The sequence below is a fragment of the Vulpes lagopus genome, chromosome 8 (genome assembly GCF_018345385.1).
Source record: "Vulpes lagopus strain Blue_001 chromosome 8, ASM1834538v1, whole genome shotgun sequence".
NCBI classification, from domain to species: domain Eukaryota; kingdom Metazoa; phylum Chordata; class Mammalia; order Carnivora; family Canidae; genus Vulpes; species Vulpes lagopus.
This window is the reverse complement of record NC_054831.1, coordinates 110,900,458-110,924,893: the sequence shown is the minus strand read 5'-3', so window position 1 is coordinate 110,924,893 and position 24,436 is coordinate 110,900,458. Positions and strand designations below refer to the sequence as shown.

At 41.6% G+C, this 24,436-nt stretch overlaps 1 protein-coding gene across 2 annotated transcripts in view; it reads left to right on the top strand.

Moving 5' to 3' along the window:
• The window catches only part of FTO (FTO alpha-ketoglutarate dependent dioxygenase), a 380,608-nt gene that overhangs the window by 200,559 nt on the left and 155,613 nt on the right, over positions 1-24,436 (top strand). For both annotated transcript variants that reach the window (XM_041765302.1, XM_041765303.1), the window contains exon 8: positions 21,633-21,757. In XM_041765302.1, coding sequence (XP_041621236.1) covers positions 21,633-21,757 — 125 coding nt within the window. The remainder of the gene's footprint in view (positions 1-21,632; positions 21,758-24,436) is intronic.

Below are 24,436 nucleotides of genomic sequence, written 5' to 3'. Positions count from 1 at the left end.
TAGTAGAGACATCAGAGCCAGAGTAGATCTGGAGTTGGATTCAGGTTTTCAGGAGACATTCCTTTGGGGCTTGGCACAGTTGTCCACTGTGTGGATCTGTGCCAGAAGCACCTGACACGTAACAGTCATCTGCACAGAGACCATGGTTGAAGAATCGGGAGTGTGTGTGAGAGAGTGTAGGTTTAAGAGTAAAGGGCATGCAGGACAGAGGGTGGGATGACCTCACACAAGTACAGAAGAGCCAGGGAAATGACCTGAGATGTCAGTCAGAGAGGTTGGAAAAAAACCAGGACTAGATGGTGGGACTGAGGGAGATAACAAGTATCAAACCCCCAGAGAAGTCTGTAGAGTCAAGAAAAACCTTCCTGGTGCATCCAGCAGGGAAAGAATCTGAATTGAATGGCAAGGACAGGAGGACAAGGCAGGGGGAGCTGGGCAAACCCGTCTATACATTTCTGTGGTCTGAGTTGAGAAGAGGTTTTCAGAGAAGTTTTGTCAGTCCCTGGTGTTGATAAGTAAACCTGAGGTGCTTGACAAGAGGCACATTTTAGCCAGATGGGGGTGTTGTAGTTAGCTTTCTCCTGACTTCCTCCAGAAATCAGCCCGGAGACATTCACTTGCCCGGCAGCTGACTACAGAAAGGCTGACCTGAAGCTGCCAGCATTTTAATTTGCAAAACCATTGTTGTATTAAATCACAAATGGGAGGCAATTTAGCAGTGCATCTCCAAAATTGCACTGGGCGCTGGCTGTGGTTCTGCAATTTATGTTGAAAACTAAAATTGAACTCTTGTGGCATAAAAACAGACTGTTGATTTTGTGATTAATTTGGTCTCTGAGGCCAGGGAAACTGCTAATACTGTATATCAGTTCTAAAGTTGTGGTAGTATTTACAGAGCAAAATGAAAAATCAATATTGTAAGTACAGGATAGCTCTCTTAAAAATCCAAGGTGTGTTTTGTTGCAAATTGCACAGAAGAAGTCAACCCCCAAAGGGACAACCATACCTTCAGTATTGCACAAGTGTGTATCTGTTGCGGACAAGCCAAAGAAAATGGTTGGGCTTTTTTTTTTTTTTTTTTTTTTTAATAGTGTCATGGGGAGTACGAGGTGAAGGATCATCAGATTGTTACAGTTTTGAGTAAGACCTCACTTATGGTTATGTGTGTCCTCAGGCAACCTCAAGCTGTAACCTCCAGAAGGGTCGTGTGTTGGGAAGCCAGGAGACCTGGGTGATAACTTTAGCCTTTGCTGATCATGTGCTGCTGTTTCGTCTCTCCCCTCCCGCGGTTTTGTGTGTTGCGCTGCAGAGATGTGTTGGCTTACTTCGGTGAAAAAGGAGTGGCTTCCATCAGCATCATTACAAATAAGACACCTAAGGGGTTTGTTTACATTTTCCATTCCGAAAAGTGGGAATATAATTCTTTTTTTTAATTAAGCCTGTCCATTTAGAGGGGATGTTTTAGTTGGCAGTGGTACTGTGGCGAAAAGCAGGTGTCTCCGCATCCAAGCAGTGATTCATTCTGTGATCCTGCCTGCCTTTTTCCTAAACTGAGCTGGAATTACTTAAGTATGATCCAGTTGAAATTTGCTACCAGCTTCTTAGCCAAGGACATTATAAAGTTCTAGCCTTACAGGTCAAATCTCATTTGGGTCCAAAAGAGTCAGATCCAGCTTAAGAAAAAAACAAAAAGAGTATGGGTAGAAATGCTTAGAGCTCACTTCAGCAAACTGTACCTCTGGTGGCCCTGTTAAAGCACTTCTGTTCTATGTGACTTATAATTAGTTGAGTGTTAGGGCTTGCGGTAGGTTGCCCTCGATGTATAGGCAGAGGTGGTGACTCATTTCTTTCTTTCCCATCTATCTCGCTTCTCTTCCTTTCAACTCACGAAATGAGTTGTGTGCTCTTTTGTAATATAAAGATTAGTGTAGCCATTTTTAAGTTACTTTTTTTGGCGATCTCTCTTAGGAGCTCTTTGCAAAAGCAACACTTCCATCTTGTCAGAATGACAGTGATTACCCTATAGTTTGGATCATCTCCAGCAGCTTTGTTCCTTGAAAAACGAACTTGATTTGATGAATAAAAGTTGGGTGTATTTGATGAGTCAGAGGGCAGGAAAATGTCCTTGTCTCTGATGAGGCTCTTACAGTCAGGCACAATTGAACATCAGCAATGAAATAAACCTTAATCTCCGAAGGGAAAAACCCTGGAGCATGAAAACTGTTCCCACTAGAAATGCTGTAAATCTTGCAAACCATGTAGGTTTTCTGTTTGGGGCAACATCAAAGCCCAGTGACTTTAGAGATTAAAGTGTGTTTGACAAGCAAAACTTTCCCCGTGCCCCATTCTTTACGAGATTTGGCCTGTCTCTTCCCTTTGTCTCACCTCCGTATGACTTCCTTTCTTCCCCACAAGCGGGAAGCCTCGCTCCTCAAATCTGGAGCAGACTGCCGTGGTTTCTTCCCGTAAAGCTGGCAGTCCCTCATCTTTCCAGCATCTTCCAGCCCCAGTGGTGGGCAGCACCTTCTCACAGTCACTTCCCAGGGACCGTCTTATTTGTGGAGGAATTTCAAGGCCTTCTGCTAGCCATAAACAGATCCAGCAACAGGAAGGCAGTAATTTCCCTCAGCTCAGAAAAGGAGTTAGTCTTTTACCTTAGAATTTCTATTTCTTTTGAAACCATGTTCTCTGGTGGCTTGGAAGACGCTCTCAGGTTTTTTTTTTTTAATCTGTTTCTAACTATGTTTGGGATGTCTCCAGGCTTTCCCTTTTGCAGACTGAAAATAAATGACCCTATTTTCGTTCAAATATAGAGAATTCCTTTTCAGATAAATTCGACGATCACTTACGAGAGTAACAACTCTTTCTCAGTAATGTCTTTTTTGGAAAGTAAGGTGCAGTAAGATTTTGCTTGTAAAAAGAAAAAGGTGGGAGGGGAAACAGTTGTTTCCAAGGCACTGTGCTAATCATGCTCTCCAAAGTCAGACATCCCTGTCTCCCGCCAAGTGCCTGTAAGATCTGGCCCTTCGCTGCTTCTCCGGGTGGTCAGATGGCAAGAGGAGGACAGACCAGGGAGGCAAATGGCTTTCAGGGTGAACCTCACCGCATGAAATCTCATTACTGGAAATGCGCTTTGTGTTTGTGGGTAGGTATCCCCCAGGGCAAGGATGGCAATAGGGAATGGTTAAGGGACTCACTAAAATATCTTAAATTGTCTCCGTTAAACATGTAGCCTCCTTAGAGGTCAGGCAGAGCTGAAACTCGAACAGCTGTACAACAAGCATCTGAGATTGTTTTTAATTGTGTCCCCTTTCTGTAACAGCAGTCATTCTTGTTTATATTGTCAAGAACCTTTCCAGCGAGCACAAGCGCACCATACTTGAAGGTCAAATGCTTAACCCTTCCGCATGGTTACAATGAAAACGGGCCCTTTTGTTTTCATTAATGTATACCCCAGTCTCAAATCCAGGGAGGATGGGGGCCTCACGCGCTCATCGAGCTGAAGTAACTTATTGTCAGAGTGCCACAAAGAGAGCATATTTTTGTCTCCATGCAACAGTTGCTCAGCCTTTCTTTGCCTGTGCACCCAACCACAAGACAGTAGGCCCATTTATCAACAGGCAGAAATTTTGGGTACCATTTTGTTCCTTTGACCTGTGTTACTTTTTACTGACCCGGCCAAATTGCTTAAAAATTTCCCCCTTTCTGCTGTCAGTGTTTTCAAGCTGCTTCATGTGTCTGAAGGGATCCCCTCCCTTTCTTTTTAACACTTTACATTCCTGTTCACCCCAGCACCTGTTACTGTAGGGCACCGTGAAATCACAAATGTTATGCAGCTCCCCACGGCCGATAAGACTTTCTTAAATAGAAATAGAGGAGCTCCTGACTCCAGGGTGGGGTACTGAGGTAGGCAGGCAGTGTGGTTGCCCATGTGGGTGTAGATCCACGGCCATTTGTTCGTGGGGGCCCATCACCAAAGTATGTCGGTGTCTTTATTGGTGTGTCAGGCAAGAAATATTTCTTGCCCTGCTCCCTAAGAGTTAACTAAAACTAGAGAGGCCAGTGCAGCAAAACAGTAAATATGAGCCTCCAACATGAAGGCTTCTTTGTTACTGAAACAAAAATACCACAGCAGGTGGTTGACTTGAACACAGGAGGGAGGAGGAGGTTCAGTTGTTGCCCATTTTTCTAACCCTTTCAGGATACCCATTGTCTAAACCCCAAAGTTAAAGTGTCCCTGCTCAGTCTCATGGAGACAGTTCTAGCATGAAAGGCCTGTGCCCATCACCGGTCTTTCTGCAACAGTTTAATCTTGGGGTCTGGAACATATAACCACTAAACAAGGCAGGAGAGGCAATTATCTCTAGAAGATGAGCCAATCATATCTGCTTATCAAAGCATAAAACTGTTCTGACTACAGCGAGTTAGAGTTCATCAGGATTTCGTGCCAACAGCCGTCGTATCGTTGCACGTCTTAAACTCTATCACTTAAAGCAGAAATGTCGGCTTTTGTTGCCCTCGGGGCCCTCAGAGCAACTTTGTGGTGGCCATGCTACCCATTTAAAGCCGAGGTTAACAGAACATAAAGACTCCTAACTCGGGGAAACGAACTAGGGGTGGTGGAAGGGGAGGAGGGCGGGTGTTGGAGGGGAATGGGTGACGGGCACTGAGGTGGACACTTGATGGGATGAGCACTGGGTGTTTTTCTGTATGTTGGTAAATTGAACACCAATAAAAATTAATTTAAAAAAAATAAAATAAAATAAAGCCGAGGTTAAGCTCTGCACAGTCTGTACCCCCAAGGTGTTGCACTGGTCCTTCTTTCTCTTAAAAAAGAATAAAATACAGTTAGAACTCTAGAATTTAGAGCACCCTAAGTGGGAGGCATTAAAGGACAAAGACAAATCACGGGCAGATTCCCACCACTGCTCCTGCTGAAGGCCACCAAGTATCCCATTCACATGCCAAGTCCCTCTGTGTTCTTATTGAGCTATCCCACTTGTTTGTTTTATTCCAAATCACAGTTGGAATAATTTAAGCAAATGAATGCAGTGGTGTGATAGTTTTGTTTTAAAAATTCCTGAGAAATCTGGAGTTGAAAATCTTGTTTCCATAAACTCCAGACCCAGATTCTGATAAATGTGTAGATGTTCATGCTCCTTCGATCATGTTCTTTAATTGCTCATGTGAACGTTGGATGTATTCCCAACTAAGGAGGAAGCTTCAGTTCTCCTGCTTAAGCCACACTTATGTGTCTAATGCCGACTGCTTGTCAGTGGCACGAATCATATCAAGAGAACAGCATCTGCCAACCTAGAGGACTTTTGTAACCTTCTGGATAATACTAGCATTCAGGAGTTAGTGTTTCCGTCTGCCACTCAGATTCCTTTCATATGTAATATTCATAAATGTGAGAAAGGCTGAAAACAAATCCTAAATGAGACTATCATTTTCCCCCTTGACTTGGGACAGTATAGCTAGGAAAGATCTGAGGTATCTGGAATGGATGTAGGTAGAAAGATATGATGTGTTCCAAAAGTGATGCTGTTCCCTGTGACCTCAGGCCCATGTGTCAGGGTGGGGAACGGACCCCAGACAATGAGGGAGTGAGCCACTGTTTCTTCCACAGGTAGATCCCATCTCTGAACCCTGGTCTGTTACTGAAATCATTGTTAAGAACTTAGCGTCATTGACTCCAGTTCTCCTGACTGCGCTTTACTCTGTTATCCATGGGCAGTGAGAACCTGGGCCATTTATTAAACACTTGCAACATAAGTTTGCTGATGATAGCAACCAACCTTGTCATGTTGTTGGAAGGATTCAGTGAGCTGCTGTGTCCCCGGCTCACAAAAAGTGCTCTCTATGTGATTAGTCATTATGTAGTTTAGTGGCTAAGTGAACTCAGACTACCTCGGTTTGAATCCTGGCGCCACCACTTACCAGTTGTGTGATTTCAAACAAGTTACGTAATATCTCTGTGCCTTGATCTTCTGATCTACACGTTGAGATAATAATAAAACCTATTTCAGTGAACTATCATGAAGATTTAGTGAGGAATACATGGAAAGTGAACAGCAGGGCTTGTCACATGTTCAGTAAGTGATAGGTTTTTTACATTGTTAATGTTAATAATACCTTTCTGATTATATTTTTATAACCACTGTAAAGTGCTTTTCTTTTTGTAATTATTAATGTACTGGTAATATGTTCTTAGATTGCTGATTTAATAGGCACTTAGGTAGGTTCTGAATTCTTATTTGAGAACTGTATCCCCAAATTGTGTTTGTGTCTGTGTGTGTGTGTCTGTTTGTTCATCTCCTCTGAGTAGATACGTGCCAGGTAGCAAGGCATGCTGGCATTGAAGACTTTGTAGACAGTTGTGTTTACAGGGAGCGTCCTAGGCAGAGACTGCATTTGTCTTAGGTAGATGTTATCAGAGGACAAGTATAGCAACTCTGCTCATGTGATTTTTTTCCCTGAATTATCTTTCCCTACCAGATTGCTACTTCATTGAGAGTTTTAATAGTCACATTGTCAATATGACTATGGTTCATTGTAGCAAGGCATACTTCTGACCTCAGGAATCTTAAGAAAAATAAGATATTTTTTTAAGAGTGGGGAGAAGTTTGTGGTGGAATTTATTGGTTCTCTCTCTGGTCTTACAGGTCCTCATTTTAGTTTTCATTTCTTTAAAATGAAAGGGATGAGAGTACTTAGCCAGATCAGTGTTAAATGGAAATGTTAAGGTTATGATAGGCAGTGAACAGGGCAGTTGAGTAGAGTGACTGCTTCATAAATGACTTCTGTAAATCAAAATTAATTCTAAGAGCTATGTTGAATTCAGCAGTTGTTTTCTGTAACCTCCTTGGTCACATCCCACCCTGTGTGTATATTTTATTTCCCTACTTTGATTGAAAGCACCTAGTTGCCCAGTACTGTGATATTAGGGATGTCCACAGGTTTCAGAGACTAGTTAATTGACTTAATCCATGGAATTTGCCTTTAGTAATCCCGCCCTGTAAATTGAGTTTAGATGCACAGGCCCTGTGAGTTAGAACACTGGATTGCTAGTTGTAGCTCAACTCCTACACTAATTTTGATATTGAATGGGATATTTAGTTTAGCCGAGCCTCAGATTCCTCATGTGCAATAATGTGGTTAATAATATTTGCTCTACCATGGGATCCCTGGGTGGTGCAGCGGTTTAGCGCCTGCCTTTGGCCCAGGGCGCGATCCTGGAGACCCTGGATCGAATCCCACGTTGGGCTCCCGGTGCATGGAGCCTGCTTCTCCCTCTGCCTGTGTCTCTGCCTCTCTCTCTCTCTCTCTCTCTGTGTGACTATAATAAATAAATAAAAATTAAAAAAAAAATATTTGCTCTACCTAACTCACATAGTTTTTATGAGGCTTAAATGAGATACCATTCCTGAAAGGACTTTATACGATATAAATCCGTTTACACATAGGTTTGCTTCGGTCATCGGAGTTGGATGCCAGGGTTATATTTGGTTCTGTTGCTTACTAACGGTGTAAAATTTGGCAAGTTGTTTAATCTTTCTGCATCTCAGCTTTTTCATCTGCAAAATGGAAATGATAATACCTTTTTCTCATAGACTTCATTTTAGGATTCAGTGATACAATGAGTGTGAGCAGTGCCTAGCATGTAGTAGGCACTGGATAATGTTAGTTGCCATCACCCATCACCCACCAGCAACAGCCAAAGGGATCCATGTTAAAAGATACTTACCAGGTTTAGATGCATGGTTAACATGGAGGGGGGAAAGGAAGAAATAAAGACTTAGGTTAGTAGAAAGACAACGATCAGTTTTAGTGCCTTTTTACTGTGGCTGTAAGTGAGACTCTAATGTAGCTAACACTAGGACGCCTGGGGGCTCAGTGGTTGAGCGTCTGCCTTTGCCTCAGGGCATGATGATCCTGGGTCCGGGGATCGAGTCTGGCATTGGACTTCCTGCATGGAGCCTGCTTCTCCCTCTGCCTGTGTCTCTGCCTCTCTGTGTGTGTCTTCATGAATAAATAGGTAAAATCTTTTTTTAAAAAAATAGTGTAGCTAACACTTACTGGGACCTTACCACATGTCAGGTACTATTCTAAGGACCTTGTTCGTAAAAGCTGAATCCCATGTACCCTCTAAAGTAAATGCTAGAAATACCCCATTTTACAGATGAGAATACTGAAGTACAGAGAGGGTAAGTAACTTGCTCATGGCCAACTCTGAGCCACTAAGGTATTAGAACTCTGGAGCCTGTGTTTGTCCTCCTTGTGGTAAAACCCACAAGGACAAGAGAGACCTATAATCTTCTATCATCACAGCCAGGAGTTAGGAAGCCTGCCCCATCAGCTTTGCTTGACTCTGAGTTCTCTACCGCCCAGTTCCCAGCTCTCCCAGCTCAGATGCAGTGATGTTTAGTTTAAAGAACAGAATACTGTGTGTGTGTGTGTGTGTGTGTGTGTGTGTGTGTGTGTGTAAATCTTCCATAGTCTCAAATCCAACATCTGCACTTCTCTCCCAACTTTGTACCCCTGTTTGATAAGTGTCCCCAAGCATTGCCAGTACCACACATCTAAAACTGAACTCTTCTTCCCTTGTGGCTTTGGGGGTTACTCTCTCAGTACTTTAATCTCCTCATCTTTAAGACAAAGATGCCTCGTATATGGTGACCATGGGATTCAATGAGATGATGTTGATAAAATGTTCATTGTGACATCTCGCACATAATAGGCACTAAATAAATATATCTCTTGCTGTTACTGCAACTGTGAGGAGAGCAGTTCTCTAGGCCTGGTGGCAGGACAAGGTCCTGGCTGGGCATTCTGGCCTCACCCTCACAGGCAGTTAAAGTGTCCACCAGAGCTTTGGTTTGGATGTTACTGAAAGAGGGGGTGGACAGGAGTGGGGAGGGCAGATATATACAAAGGAGTGAATTATAACAAAGAGCCTTTTCTGCTTCAGTTCTTGTGTAGAAAACATATGTTCAGTGATGCAGGCAGCAGTTGGGTTAAAGACACACTGTAGGGCTGCAGACAAAAGACCTGCACTCTTCCTGCATTCACAATGTTTCCAAACATATTCACTTGTCTCACTTGTTAGGGACTGGGCTGTCAGCTGGATCCTCTTGCAAGTGTGATTTCTTTTTCCCCGTTCCCTTTCAAAGGCCTCCCCTCCCCTTCCCCTCTCCCCCAATGTTTTACACTTCATATAATCCAGTGTGCATGACAGACCACTTCAGCCTTTGTGCTACTGATGTTTGGGGGAAGGGGAGAGCTGATCTGATGGAGATCTTGGGTAACTTTTCACTCGCCCGAGGACAGGAAGCCGCTGAGCCACTTTTAGGCCAAACATCATCAGCGGATGAGTACGTAGTACGTGGTATAGTTAGCCATTCTTCACCCACAATTAACAGGCCAGCGAGTGGATTAGCGCAGGGAGATTCTTGGAAGCTGTGGCTGCGAATCGGGGCCATATGTCTGTTGTGGTGGGGTTGGGAGAACTGTTGCTTTTTTATTTGCAGAATGACTAGTTTTTGATGAAAAGATGCAGATAAGGCAAGGCCCTGCTGAATTGGAAAGTAATTGGGAAGAAGCTGGCTCTCATTCTCGTGTTCATTATGTGAGGTGTATGCAGATGCCCACACTTAATTCTGGATCCAGGGAGTGTGACTGTGTGCTGTATCTGTACTTTAAACCTTTTACTTTCTTTATGGAAAGGAGACAGCTAAGGTAGGGTTTGTTTCCATGGATGAGATTTTGGAGAGATACTTTCATGTGAATTTCTTTTTACTCTCTCTCTGTATATGTTACATGTAATACTTTCACATATAGTCTGTTAGAGCTTCCATTGCAGTGAGCAGTCAGCTAGAAATGTAAAGAATTAGCATAGTGCCTCTGCTGCCACTGACCTGTAGAACTCTTGGGATCTCAGCTCCCCAAACTCAGTGTTCCCATCTGTAAAATAGGAATTACTTTATCATCACACCCCTGGAGCATCCCATAAATAAAACAGGAAATATCTATCCCATCATGGTAGGTGAGAAATCTTGTCTTTGTAGAAATCTTGCAGTGTGTCTTGACTGCTACATTACTGAGTCAAATTTCAGTGCCTTTGTTTCTTTTTTTCTTTCCAGCCTCTTGCTTATGCCCTCTGTTTCATGATATTGTTCACTGGTTGAGTTGCTCATCCTGGAAAGTACCAGCATGTTCCGAGGAAGGAGAGGTGGCAGGGAGGCAGAGAAATTTTCGTTGGCTTAGAGTTCTAAATGGGCTGTTAGTTCACTTCAGCAGTAGAGGCAATTACAATCCTGCTAATGAATAGGCAGTCAAGTGGAATTTCCCGGATATGGTGTCTTCTGGTGGGAGGATAATTTCACCACCTAAACATCCTCAGACATAAAACATTGTATAAATATTTTGTAATGCAAAGTGCCAACAAAGTCATCCCTTGCCAATACACTGCAGACCTGACAAAGGAAACTACTGATGGTATTCCAGTTTTTAGTGCTGTCATTTGAAAATCCTGGGAAGGAAAACATCATGGAAATGTATATGTGTGCCCTTCAACCTGAAAATAACAGTCTGCAAAGATTTTAGTAATGGATAAAGCTAATAGACTGTAAGCTGGGACAGAACTTTACTTGGGGTTGGCACGTCCCTCTTTGGCCTGGCGTGGAGTGTCACCCAGAGCCAACAGTAGAGCATCTGGAAAATAAATTGATATTTTTTTCCCACATTGAATGGATTCATTTCACAGAATGATGGGAAAGGGAGGGGATGGGAAGGGTGATAAGAGTATATTTGTGAGTCCCCCCGCCCCCCGCCCACCCGCCAAGTGTATAACTTTTGTTGTTTTGTTTTGTTTTGTTTTTTTAAAAAAAGCTAGTGCTTCCAAAGCCAGAATGATTCTTGGGCTCTCTTGGTAAGAATAATTATGCTGTTTCCTCTACCTCTGTGTGGATCTGCTTCATTATATAGACCGCGTGTCGTAGTGACTAAGGGTAGACTCTACAAAAGCAAAGGAACTTATGAGGCTACTTGGAGAATGAGGGGAAAAGGAACAATGATTTTGGAAACTCCATAAAGGTCAAAAAAAGGCTTTCAGTAAGTATGCAGAGACTAGAAATCAAATCCCATTTCCTATCATAAGAAGCCCGTTGTTTTAGCCACAGTAGTTAATGTACTGTATGTGAAAGATTTAAGACTAGTTGGAAAGCTTTGCTTCTGTTTTATTAGGCTGCTATTGAAAAGCCAACAGCATAACTTCGACTAGGTGCTTTGAGATTTCTTAATGGGCTGTCAGGGGCAAGACACCAGGGCTGTGCTATACTAGCTCTTTCCTGTACATTAAAACAACAGGGGCCAAGCGATCACATACAGAAGTATGAATTACTTGATGCTTTCTCTGTTCCATATGGCCAGCCATGTCTTTGGCAATTAATCATGTACAAAATCAGTCGAGTGCTCTCTGAAGCATTGAAGTCAACATTTAGTTGTACCTGTGCCAGTGGGGGCAGTGGGGTTGCAAGCGTAAAATAGCAGGATGAGGGGCTGCTGGCGCCAAGGCCCAAGCAGCTGGCTTCTATAAACAACACTTTTTTTCCTCTTCACCTTTCTCTCTCTTTCCCTCTTTCTTTCCTTCTTTTTTCCTTCCTTCCTTTTCTCCCTCTCCCCCTTCCCTCCTCCTCTGCCCCCTTGCTGCCTCCCCCCTCCCCCTTCCCTTCCTCTTTACCCCCCACCAGGCCTCCCTCTCCCTCCTTCCCTGCCTTCCATCCTCCTTCCCTCCCTCCCATTCTTTCTCTCTTTTTTTTCTTCCTTGACAAATATATGGACAGTTTTTCACCATCATCTGAAACACCAATGTTGCCAGCTCTGAGGTCCAGCTTCCATTCACTGTCCCAACACCCCACGTTAAGTGATGTGTCGGGTCACCCTTCCCTCCAACAGCCTTGGTGTTCAGCAGTCGTCACCATGACTATCCTGAGAGTTCATGCATACCCAGGCCGACTGCTGGGGTTCCGGAGCTTCTTGATAAACATATGAGCTATGACGATTTCTGTGTTTGTAGGAGGAGAAAAATGGGAGGTCCTATTAAAGCTTTGGGGGGAAAAACCCTCTAATTATTCACATTCGTGGCTGTGGTATTTTAGGATTTTATTATTATTAACAATTGCTATCCATACCGTCTGGGATCTTTTTTCCCAATCTTTTTTTTTTCTTTTTTTTTTTTTTACACGTAATGCTGCTGGTGATAGGTCTCCAGCATTCGTTGAGCATTTTGTACGTGCCAAGCATTGTGCAGAGTGCTTTCAGAGTGGATTATCTCACGTAATCATCACAAGGATAGTTGGTGCTATTACAGACACCCCTTCAGAGATGAGAAAACTGACCAAAGAAGCATTTTCCCGGCATTCCTTCCCCTCTAGGCATCCTGATTATTTTCCAGGAGCTCCCTTAGTTCAATAGCTCATGATGGGAAAAGGCTAAAAGTATGACTTAATAGTACATTTTTGAGGCTCATCTGGTAAAAAGTCTGCTGAAATGTTCATTCAAATCAAGTGGGTCTTTGAGATGAACTGAACCAAGTGGATCTGTAGGTGGAAATGAAAGGCTGCTTTGTGGGCAGCATCTTGGAGACTACTGCCTTTGTGCCTTCTGTTCGAGACAGTCTAGCTCATCTGCTGTCCTTGCTGAGCCCGCCATGAAAGGCAGAGACGGGGAAGGGAAGGATGGAGACAGCAGCCTGAAGTAGTCCAGTAGATGTGGCAGCCAGCAGTGCCTTGGTGTTATCTCCCAGCCGAGGTCATCCAGGATGTGTCTTCTCAAATTCAGGAAACAGGGGAAAGAAAGTTTGAACATTGTGTAAACATTAGCACCCCCAAAACCCTCTTGCTCCCAGAGAGGGAGATAAAGTAGGCAAAAAGGCTGAGAGATGTGTTTATTTGTTCTGCTGGGCTGTGGATCCCAGCATGCTAGAGATCTTCATGATGCCCAGTCCAGTTTAGCAAATGTGAAGGCATCACTCAGCACCAAGCTCCAGAGGCCTCACAAAAGAGCCATCTTAAACTGACAATCAGTAAATGAAGGAAGACCTGAGATCGACCTTTCTTTGATGGGGCTAAGGCTATCTCAGTGGGTTCTGTGCCTTTCTTCTTTAAAAAAAAAAAAAAAGGAAAGAAAAAAAAAAAGGAAAGAAAAAGAGAAAAAAAAAGTGTTCCTGGACTTTTGAAGAGGGGAGCCCTGGTTGGGTTTTTGACAGCCCGTGGCAGTGTTGATGTGAGGAAATAGCTTTCCCAGCTGATAACATCTTAAACCAAGTTTCTTCACAAGTTGAACCTTTAGCCCTCTTTATCAGTCCGAGCATATCTTTGTAATTTGTGTGTGCAGAGGGGAAATACAGCCCTAACATGAGGCTGCTCTGTGTATAAAAAGTGTTCGGTGGGGCATTTCCCCCATAATGATGGCCCTGCTTTTTTGGCGCTGATGAGGAAGAGGAGATGGGAAGATGGGAAAGGCATGTAGTTCTGGCGTCCTGGTATTTATATGACTTTTGAAATTGGAAAAACAGCAGCAGAATTTTTTTTTTTTTAATGAACTAAACAGAGGGATTATCAGCCACGTTTGTGAAATGCCTCCTATTGCTGTGCATTTCTTTAGACAGAGTTCTTTGATTTGTAAGATGGGTGGATTAAATTTGAGTTTCAGAATTAAAGGCCTATCAGAAGCTGTTACCCCATATCAGAAAGGAGCCCAAAGAATTAAATACTTCTGTTGAATTATTAGTAAGAAGTAAATGTTGTATGTAATTCTCCTTTTAAAGCTCAGTGTGATTCCTGTCCGAAAACCTTGTATGCTACAAATTCTGTTTATTGCATGTATGTCCATATGTGCTTTCTTTCTGATACCCCAGAATTAGAACATACTGGAAGGTGTGGACAAATACATCCACCGAGAATTGGGTGAATTGCTCAGTTTTAATTGAATAAATTCAGAATTGGGAGACTTTTTCCTAAAATTTGAGACTTCTTTTAAAAATTTTTATTTATTTACTTTAGAGAGAGAGCACAAGTGGGAGGGGCAAAAGGAAAGAGAGAATCTCAAGCAGACTGCCCCACTGAGCATGGAGCCTGACGTGGGTGGGACTGGATCCATGACCCTGAGATCACAACCTGAGCCCAAACCAAGAGTTGGCCACTCAACCGACTGTGCCACCCATGCACCCCAAATCTGAGGCTGCTTAGAATCTTAGAGTTTTGGTTTTCCTTTTTTCATTCTCAATCTCTTTCTCCTTCACTCCCTCCCTCCTTCCTCTCTCATTATGGTTTTTTTACTTGGTTTTGTACATAGTTTTGAGCCAGGAGTAGCTGAAAACACTGGGGGAATTCTTAGAGATCCTTAGGATGCTGTAAGTTGTCAGACGAGTCCAAAGTAGTTTGTTTGTTTGTTTGTTTGTGTTTGAAATGGAGAAAGTGAGATTTTTTGGCTTATTTGGAAGGTGTGCAAAGATTACATGTGATCCCAGTGTAGTAAAACTTTTAGACGTACTTTTAGATACATCCTTCCAAATATGTATTACTCTTCTACATAGTCTCCTAGGGATTGCATAGCCTTACTTTTCTTGATGCTCTTGTTTAAAAATAGTTTTCACAACGGTTTTCTTAGAATTCTCATCAGATACAGTTTGCATCAAACCAGAGCTTGTTTCACATACTGTTTTTGATCTCAAATAGTATTCTGTGGCTTGATTGTTCATCTTCTTTCCCAGACATGCTCCAGCATGTAATTTGCTTTCATTTATTCAGCACCCTATCCCTCAGGAGTCTGTTTTCATGACATGGTGCCAAAGCAGGCACCTTGGAGGGTATTGGGAACAAATGGGCGTGTGCCCTATCTGCTCTAATAGAGCTCCCACTCTGGAGGAGGAAGCATCCAGTGAGTAAATAAGAGCAATGGAGCATGGCAAGGTTTGTGAGATGTTCAAGAGTGACAGTAAGGAAGGATGATCAACTCTATGTAATCTGGCGGAAGGATTTGGTTAGTGGAGAACTTCATAGAGGAGGTGTTATTTGAGGTGTTTCTTGAAGAATTAGTAGTTACTAGCCAGTTACATAACAAGTAAATGTATTGTGTAGAACAGCCATGTGTTTTTAGGAAACTGAAATTGGTTCTAAATGGAATGGAACATGGCAGGAGATAAAATTTGGGAAGCACTCAGGACCTGTATTAAGAAGAGATGTTGTTGTGGTGTGATTTTTTGTGTTTTTATTTGGTCAGGTTAAGAATTCAGGCTTCTTAAGAAAAAAAAAAAACAACTGTCCCTCAAATGACAGTAAGTGAAGCTTATGAACAGAACTACTCTGGTTTAGGTGAAGTTTTAGAAGCTGAAGCTCCTTGTTTCCTTTGACCCTGAGATAGCCCTCTTGTAGGAAGAACATTCGTGAGGGAGTGAGATGGAGGCAGAGAGGCTCATTCGGATGCTACTGCATGGGCGAGGTGAGAGAGAGGCCTGAACTCAGCCTGTGGCAGCAGGGAAAAGATAAGTCTGAGTCGTATTGAACAGAGAGGGATGACAGGATTTAAAGTTTAGGTACCAGGAGTGCAGGGAAAGGACAGGGAGGCCAGTAGGATGAGCCCTAGCCATCTGGATTAGGTGATTGGGTTGATAGTGGTGTCATTCGCCCTGCTAAGGAAATAGAGGAGAAGGAGCAGGCCAATGAAGAAGGATATGATGCGAGAGCAATGATAGTTGAGATGTAGATGAGTGGAGGTTGAGACTCTATGTTTGAAGGGTATATTTAAGGAGAGGTAGGCAGTCATGAGCTATATGGGGCCAGAGCTTGGCAGCAAGGTCCACTTGAATACACCAGTCTCAGGGGAACCTTGAAGCCACTGGAGAGGAGATCACCCATGGAGAGAGCAAACAGAAGATATCAGATGAGAACCAGGAGTCTTGCCCTGGGGAACCCACAGAGGAGATGAGAAGATCAGGACACGTATTAGGTGGTAGCCTAAGAGAGAATGGTGTCAATTAAAACCAGGAGTGGCATTAAAAATAAAACCCACCATCAGAGGGTAAAAGTTTTCTACCACCTGGGAGATGGAAAAGAATATTGTTCTGGCTCCTGATAGGTCGTGATTGATCAGTGGTCACCTGATTTCCTTTTCACATGTTTCATGTGAAGTCATAGACACTTGAAGAAATGCTTTTGTTAAAACAATATGACCTAGCATGAGACTGTTACGTGAGTCCTAAACAATAATAATCATAGTGGCATATGTCCTGGTTACCTCCTCCTAACAAGACCCCGTGGAGAGGTTCCAGTGTCATCTCTGTTTTACAATTGGACTGAAAGCCCATAACTAGGAGGTGACAGCCGGGATTTGAACAGCTAGCAGCCCTAAGAATATTCATAGTCTTTTCCTGAGAGGCCAGCATTTTCATTAATTTCTGTTGAAGAAGAGTTACTAACGAAATTTCACCCCCAGAGCATGATTTCTAAACCCCTGATTTACTTGCCCTCAATTTTGAGACGGAGAATTTGTTTTTGGTAACAGGAGACTGTTTAAAAATTGGTACTTCTTTGAAGACAGTCCTGTGTTACTACTGATGGGAAAATGGGCTATTAACATTTCCGGCATAAAGTCAACCCTTGAGGAGCCAACACTAGTATGAGGAAAAAAAATATCACTAGTTAATTCTTGTCAAAAGAATGTTCTTTGACACTCTGAAATTAGCTTTTGTGCAATGACTTTACTCTGAATTTTATGAAATACTATATTTTAGGGTCTGAATGTTCAATCTAAATTCACCCATCCTTTTCCAATATCTTGAAAACATTTTTTTGGTAACAGAATTTGATTTGTCATCTAGATCTAGTTCTATTTTTACTGACTACTTTTATTCAGATATATTTAATATGTACACTTGTTCTCTGCATTCTTGGTTGTCCTAAAAATGTGATGAAATGAATTTTAACAATTAGATTTTAGAAGGTTTTCATGTGATAAAATCGACTTTTGGGGATATACAGTTCTATGATTTTTAACATATGTAGAAACTCACACCACCACCACCACTATAGTACAGAATAATTCCATCATTCCAAAATTCCCTTATGCTGCCTCTTTGTAATAAACCATCACCCGTCCTGATCCCAGGCAACCATTAATTTGTTCTCTGTCCCTGTAATTTGCCTTTTTCAGAATGTTAAGTAGATGGAATCATGCAGTGTTTAATCTTTGGAGACCACCCCTTTCACTCAGTATAAGGACTTTGAGATTCAGACAAGTGGCTGCATCTGTCAATTGTCTCTTTTTTCTTTTTTACTGCTGAGTAGTATTCCTTTGTACAGATGTACCACAGTGTGTTTATCCATTTACCTGTTGTAGGGCATTTAGATTATTTCCATTTTAGGGCAGTTATGAATAAAGTTGCTCTGAACATTTTTGTAGTGGTTTTTGTGTGCACTTAAGCTTCTGTGTCTTGAGCTAAATCCCCAGAAATGGGATCGGTGGGTCATACATTAAGTGTGTATGTGTAACTTTGTACAGAACTGCCAAACATGGCAGTGTTTTGCATTCCCACCAGCAATGTATAAACTATAAAAAATTGAATTGCTATTTTAATGCTCTGAGGTTGAGGTTGGCAAGTTGTGTTCATAGTTCCTTGGGGTTTGGAAGAGATGCCCCATGACAAAAGGAGCCGTTAGGTCTTCCATAGCAGCTTCTTCAAAGAGAACTGCTCCAGTTTTGTTTTGTTTTATGTATTGAGTTCCATGAAGAATACATTTGGGGAAAAAGAGAGGTTTATCTGTAAAGGGTTGGAAAACCGCTGTAGTAAGGTGGTGTTTCCAGAGCTTGGGACATGGATCATGGGTGTCAACTAGGGGAACACTAGGTGGCGCTCCAGGACTCCGCAGGTAGTGGGGACCAGGCTGTGAGACCTTGGACTCCCTTTTCAGTTCCTTTTCAGTGCACATCTCTGTCAAGGAGGTCTACAGGTCCTAACATTCACCAACACTTGTTAATGGCCTCATTTACAACGAGAGTAGGCTTCTGTCCCAGAGCCTTCAACAAGCAACATCTATCTAGAATGAAATAAACATACAGCTTTGTTTTTATTATATTATTTTTGCAGTTATCTTTTCATTTATGACGGGTACCACAGGTTTTCCAGTTTTCTTTTGAAGAAACTTTACAATGTGAGTCATTTGAAATAAAAATATTAAATATTGTATACCTCATACACAAACATGGCAAGAATTTTGAGACTGTGCTAGAATGACTGAAATTCGGGAGACTGTACAATAGGGGCGCTATTTATTTAGATAGACCTTGAAGTGGATCCTTTTGTCAAGTGGAGAGTTCCTCTGTAAAGTATGTAACTATCTCAGTTTTTTTTTTAAATGAATTTAAAAGTAGAGTCTTAAAAGGCCATCTTCTCTTACTCTTTGTTTTTGATATACTTATTTTTCAAGTTTCTTCTTTATTTACTGATTTGACAAATATTTATTAAAAATTATTAGGGGGATGTCAGGGCACGATCTCGTGGTTCTGGGATTGAGTTTAGCATTGGGCTCCCCTCAGGGAGCTTGCTTCTCCCTCTGCCTGTGCCTCTGCCTCTCTCTGTGTGTCTCTCATGAGTAAATAAATAAAATCTTAAAAAAAAAAAAATCATTAGGAACACTGGGGTACAGTAGTGAAGTAAGCAGTCAGGGTCCCCAGTCTTGCATAACTTACTTTCTTTGATCGTTACTCCTTCTCTCAGAGGCTGACCAGGGAAAACAAGGGCCTCTGGATAAAATTTAAATGATGCAAACAGGTAAAGAAGAGATAAATGACTTTTTTAAAAAAGTTATTTTAATACCATCACATGGAAATTTATTTTATTTATGTTCCTGGAGACATCTAGATGTGTACTTTGTCTTCTCTTTGAAACATTTTGCTTATTATTTGGGCAAAATAATATGTACCTACAGACATAGTGATGAACCATATGACTTTTTGAGGTTCCTTCCAACCTTAAGTACTTGGGAGAGGGTATTACAGACAGGAGTGATGTTATTGTCAGAATACCCATTGATACCAGCACCTCTCTGAAATTCGACATCTTTTACATTAGAGGTCACAAGTTAACAGCTACCTGAGTTCTGTTCAGTCACTGGTGTTTCTTGTTTGGCCACCTGGTATTTAAAAAGCTAAAAAAAAAAAAAAAATAGTTTTCAACATTTAAAATAAAAAACTTTCACATAAAAAAAAATCAAAATGGATATCTTGTTTATTTTGAAAACTCATGAATCTGGCACTACTTAGCTTTTCTGAATGACAGAGTTGGCTGTTGTTGAATAGTGACTGCCTTTTTGCACAGAACACATACTCTCATCAGGTAATCTTGCTTAAGTTATTCATGTTACCTTTCTGGCTTTGGTGGGTATTTGCATTAGCAATTCCTGCTTTAGCCACGTGGAATCCAGGCTTCATGCAGGAGAAGCACCTAGAGAAAATGAGTTTTCTTCCCTAGGTCAGAGAGCTAAAAATGTCACTGCCCTCGAAGCTCACTGAGTGTCCAACTGGGTGAATTGCCTGGTGTAGAAGTTGTAACTCTGGACTCAAGAAGCTGAGATCAGGGTCCTTTTCTTGGCTACAGCTAGTCACATTATCTTGGATCCTTTAACAGTGGAGTACTATTTCCTATCTTATCTTTCTGTATCAGTTAGTTTTTGATTGTAAGCAACAGAAACAGATTCTGGTGAATTTGAACAAAATGGAACTTGATTGAAAGGATATTGGATAACTCCCTGGTATCAAAAGAAGAAGAATGATCTCTAAGAAAGTTCAGGAAACCAAGAATACTTTGAGGGCCACGGGTGGTAGGAACTAAGGAAATTGATAAATGGCCTCCAAATTTTTTCCCTTTCTTTGTCATTCTTCTTAAGTGTCTGAAGTCCTAGAAGAGCGAAATCAGGTTGGCCTAGCCCACACCCTTCATGGGAGAGAGTGGGATACTTTAGTTGGCAGTCTCTCTAAGACTGCATACAATAAAAGACTTCCCTAAAAGAAGGTTTGATGTTGTTACAGGAAAGGGGGACTGGGTGTGGATAGAAGGCAACCAGACAACAGATGTTCACTATAACCTCTTCTCAAGGCTGTCCTGGAAGACATTTCAGTATATGCTATAAAATGTCATAGAGGAGTAAGGAAGGAGTACTTCCAAGTTACATGAAAACAATTTTAAGTGTGCTCTTTAAGCAAGTGAAGGCATTGGCATCAGTTCGATAAGGACTAGTACAAAGAAAGTAACAGATTCATTCCTTTTAGTGGGATCCTGAAGACCCGGGATCGAATCCCACGTCAGGCTCCCTGCATGGAGCCTGCTTCTCTACCCTCTCTCTCTCTCTCTCTCTGTGTGTGTGTGTGTGTGTGTGTGTGTTTCTCATGAATAAATAAATAAAATCTTAAAAAAAAAAAAAAAAAGATTATTCCTTTTAGCAATTGCTTTGGGTATAACATCTCCAAAGAAGCCACACCAACTTTAAATGGAGAACATCTCTAAATTCTTGAGATTTCTATTCCAGTTGTATGAAGATAAATATGTGTGATGAAAAGTTTTATCATTAAAATTCAAAAGGCATTTGCTCACTTACATTTCAGGTCCCAGTAGAATACTCTATATTGTTTTCTGAATTGTTTTTTATAATGTTACATGAATTTGTGTGTTTAAAATACATGTATGTAGAGCTAGCACACAGGAGTGAGTTGTAGACAAAATTGAAATGATAACTTTCAAATTCAAGTTTCGGTGTAATGCTCCTTGTTAGAGTGAGCAGTTGTGCTAGGGCTTCAACTATTTCTAAAAGCAACATCTGACCTTTTGCAATGCCAGGTAGAAGCTTGAGTGTTTCTGTACTCTCCTGTGAGCCTAATTTCTTTTAAGGACCAGAGCAGTGACTGTTGAATAACTGATTCTTCCTCAAATAAGAAATCTGCTGTGCACGAGCATCCCTGTACATAATTATTTGAAATATGTAGTGGATTTTTAAAGCTGGAAGGATTCATTGAGACTGAATTTGATTTTTTGTACTCTTATTGTTCCTTTCTTTGCAAGCTCTTGTTTTGCAACAAGCAAGGAAAATGAGTGGACCCCCCCCCAAAATTGCTGGCATGGCTGGAAATAGAAATTAATGATTCAAATATGAGAGGCAGTGCAGAAATCCTCAGCTGGGTGGCAGGAAACAGAGAGAGTGAAAGTCAGAGACTGCTCTTTTTCAAAAGGCAAAACAAACAACTCACAGTGAAGTGTACGTGAAAATCATTTCTAATAATAGCTCATGGGAGACAGTTCCCAGGAAAAAGACCATTGGTGCACTGAGGAAATTAGAGCGAGAACACACAGTATCTCGATGTGTTACTTAAGGCAATGGAGCTTTAGAGTTTACCTTATGTGCCTTGTACATTGATTAAATACAAAATATATGCTGGCCATTTTGACCATCATTTACTGTATTGATTTGTTAGCAGGGGAACTGTAATAAAAAAGCCATTGATTTACTGTCCTTATTTGCTTATGGGCTTTTTTTTATTATTAATTTTTCACGTTCTCTCTTTTTTTGGACCATTTCTTCTAGACAAATGCTGTGCTTCATGAAGTTAGAAGAGAAGGGGTCCCTGTGGAACAAAGGAATGAAATCTTGACCGCCATCCTTGCCTTGCTCACTACACGCCAGAACCTGAGGAGGGAGTGGCATGCCAGGTTAGTTGTGTTACAAAATGGGGATTTGTTGTTCCTAAAAAACAAGAGCTGTAATTCGGCCGAGCCCTTCCTTACAGTGGGTCTCGTCCCTCTGATTTGAGGACCCATGAAAAATAAGCGAATTATAGTTGCTTTCAGCCAAAGTTAGCTCTGCTGCATATGGTACCTACATTAATTGAAATGAGCCATGATGTCATCTGTAGGTGTATATGATTTATCCCTGAGTGTAACACTTCGCATAAATGTTTGCATCCTGAGCATAATATAATAGTAGTACCTGATGCTGAAGGACCCTTTTAATCAACAGTCTAAAAGACTAACATTGCTATTTAGTTAGGGCAGATGTCTGGGAAATTCACATAGTGCTCTTACATCACTCAGTGAGAACAGATTGCTTGAAAGTGGTCTATTCATCAACCCCAGTTTTAGAACTGGCCAAGTAGGAATTATGTTGGCTTCAACCTCATTTCTTTGCTCATGGACTTACCTGCGATTAGAAAGCTGCTACTGGTAGAAAGTTTCTATAGATCATCAGTTTTTACAGAATGGATGCTTGCTTAGTATGGATTCTGTTATCTTGCTTTTATTTGAAAAACAATTAATGGTTGGAACACTGGAAGCACTTCCCCCGAATGTTAGAGTCACCTTTTAGATCAGCAATTGGGTAAAAATTGTCGAATTATCTGTCTCTCAGCAAGAAAGAGAGGAATCAGGAAGATCATGCTGAATTTTGTTGCGGGGTCTTATCTGATGCTTAAAAATCCTATGTGCCTGGGAGTCAAGAACATTGATAGACATAATATTTCTCCAAAGGAGTTCATACAACAGAATTTATAATAATTGATGGCTTTACTAGTAATAATTATCATTCAAATTGGTTTGTGAACAAGGCTGAAGATGAGCATTTTCCAAGAAAGGAGACACTGAAGAGTATGAACTGTCCTCCCCAACTAGGTATTGGAAAGCTACTTTTCAAGTGTGTATATAATCTCTAAATTCATACTTGATTTAGAAGAATAATTTTAAAATTCCCCTTGATACTCTCCCTCTCCCTTCTTTTTTGTAGTGTAGTCAGATTAAAGGACAGTTTCAACTACAGTAAGTAAATAATCTCCAATTTAACTTTTCTTGTATTCCAACTTAAGCATATATATTCATTAAAATATGCATATTTTATTAAATACTGGAATATCCATATGGGGACATCTAAGATGTGTTTCTATATTTAACCTTTTATATCTTTTTCCCCTGGTGATTCTTATTAAATAAGAAACAGAAAAGGAAAGAAAGAATTTCCGTATAATCTCTCTTCCACACCCTTCCTTACTACCCCCCCCCCCCGCCCCATCCCTCCAAAGACAGCACAGCTCAGAGACCAAATGTTGAGGATGGATGTCTTCTGTTGAGTGCATTTGGTTTGTTAACAATAATTTCCTACTACACCAAATCATCAGACAACATGCCCAAAATGGCCTATTTAAAAGGAGTCTGGTTTCAGCATTTCTGGCCCTTACTGCTAACAATTTAATCAGGAGCTGGAGCCAGTGTTGAAGTTGATGGAGTCTAGCATCTGAAACAAAAATTCTCAAGTCCTTTGTGGTAGGGGAGGAGAAAAGAAAGAGCTTAGTTGCTGACACTCTGCAGACCCCCTTAAAACTAAACACCTGAAAGCAAATTTCAAGAGGGTCATGTCTTGAGAGCTCAGAAGGAAAAGTGTCTTCAGAGTATTAAATAACCATAATCCTCCCCCCTACCCCTTCTCCACCCCCATTTGATGTTTCCCATCCCAGTGACCTATCTGAAAGACTCATCCATATGATCTGTATAAACAGACTGTTACCATACACCACCTCTCTTTTCCTCATCAAAGCTTCCTCTGGCCGTCTGGAACCGGGCACTACCCTGAGTAGCCATCAGGCGGGTGGTGGTGAAAGTTATAAAACATCCACTGCCGAGCTAACCGAGCCGCCTGTGTTTTAGAGATTGGCTCATTGTGTACTTTGGAATTACACGAGGAAAAATGTGCTTTGACAGAAAATAATTAGCGCTCGCCAAAGGCCAAGCAATAGGTTACAGTATTTTACTTTCATCAAAGCTGTCAGGGGATCAGTTAGATTAGATAATAGAAATTTTTTCCTCCGAAAGTTAAATACAGATGACTCTAATTACCTTCTATTGCACATTGGAGAATGCATGATGAGTAGTACAGCCTCAAGAAATGGGGGTCAGCGGAGACTGCTGCCGGCAGTGGCTCCAATAGGGGTCCATTGTCATAAAGAGCACCCCCCCCCATCCCCTCTGCAGTTCCTCTGCAGTAGTGATATGAGGGAGAATGTTTTAAAGCCAAGCTTGTAACTGGGTTTTAAAATATTTCTCTCTCTCTCAGGCCCACAGCTGAGGCATTGTTTGGACTCCCTGAAGTCTCTTAAACTGAAAGCATATGTTCCCTGTAATTTCACTTTTTGAGCAAAGTGTCACTTCTGCATGACTCGGGGTAACTGAGTTTGTCACAGTGTCACACAACCCGGTGATTCCAGAGGCACATCTGAATGCTGTGGGTCGCCTTCCCCAAGCTTGGTAATCCCATAAACAACCCTCTCCAAATAGGCTTATTAAGGCTGTCTATTCACTTCCCCCGAGTTGAATGATCCCAAGTACATCAGGAGAAGCTGTGTGAAT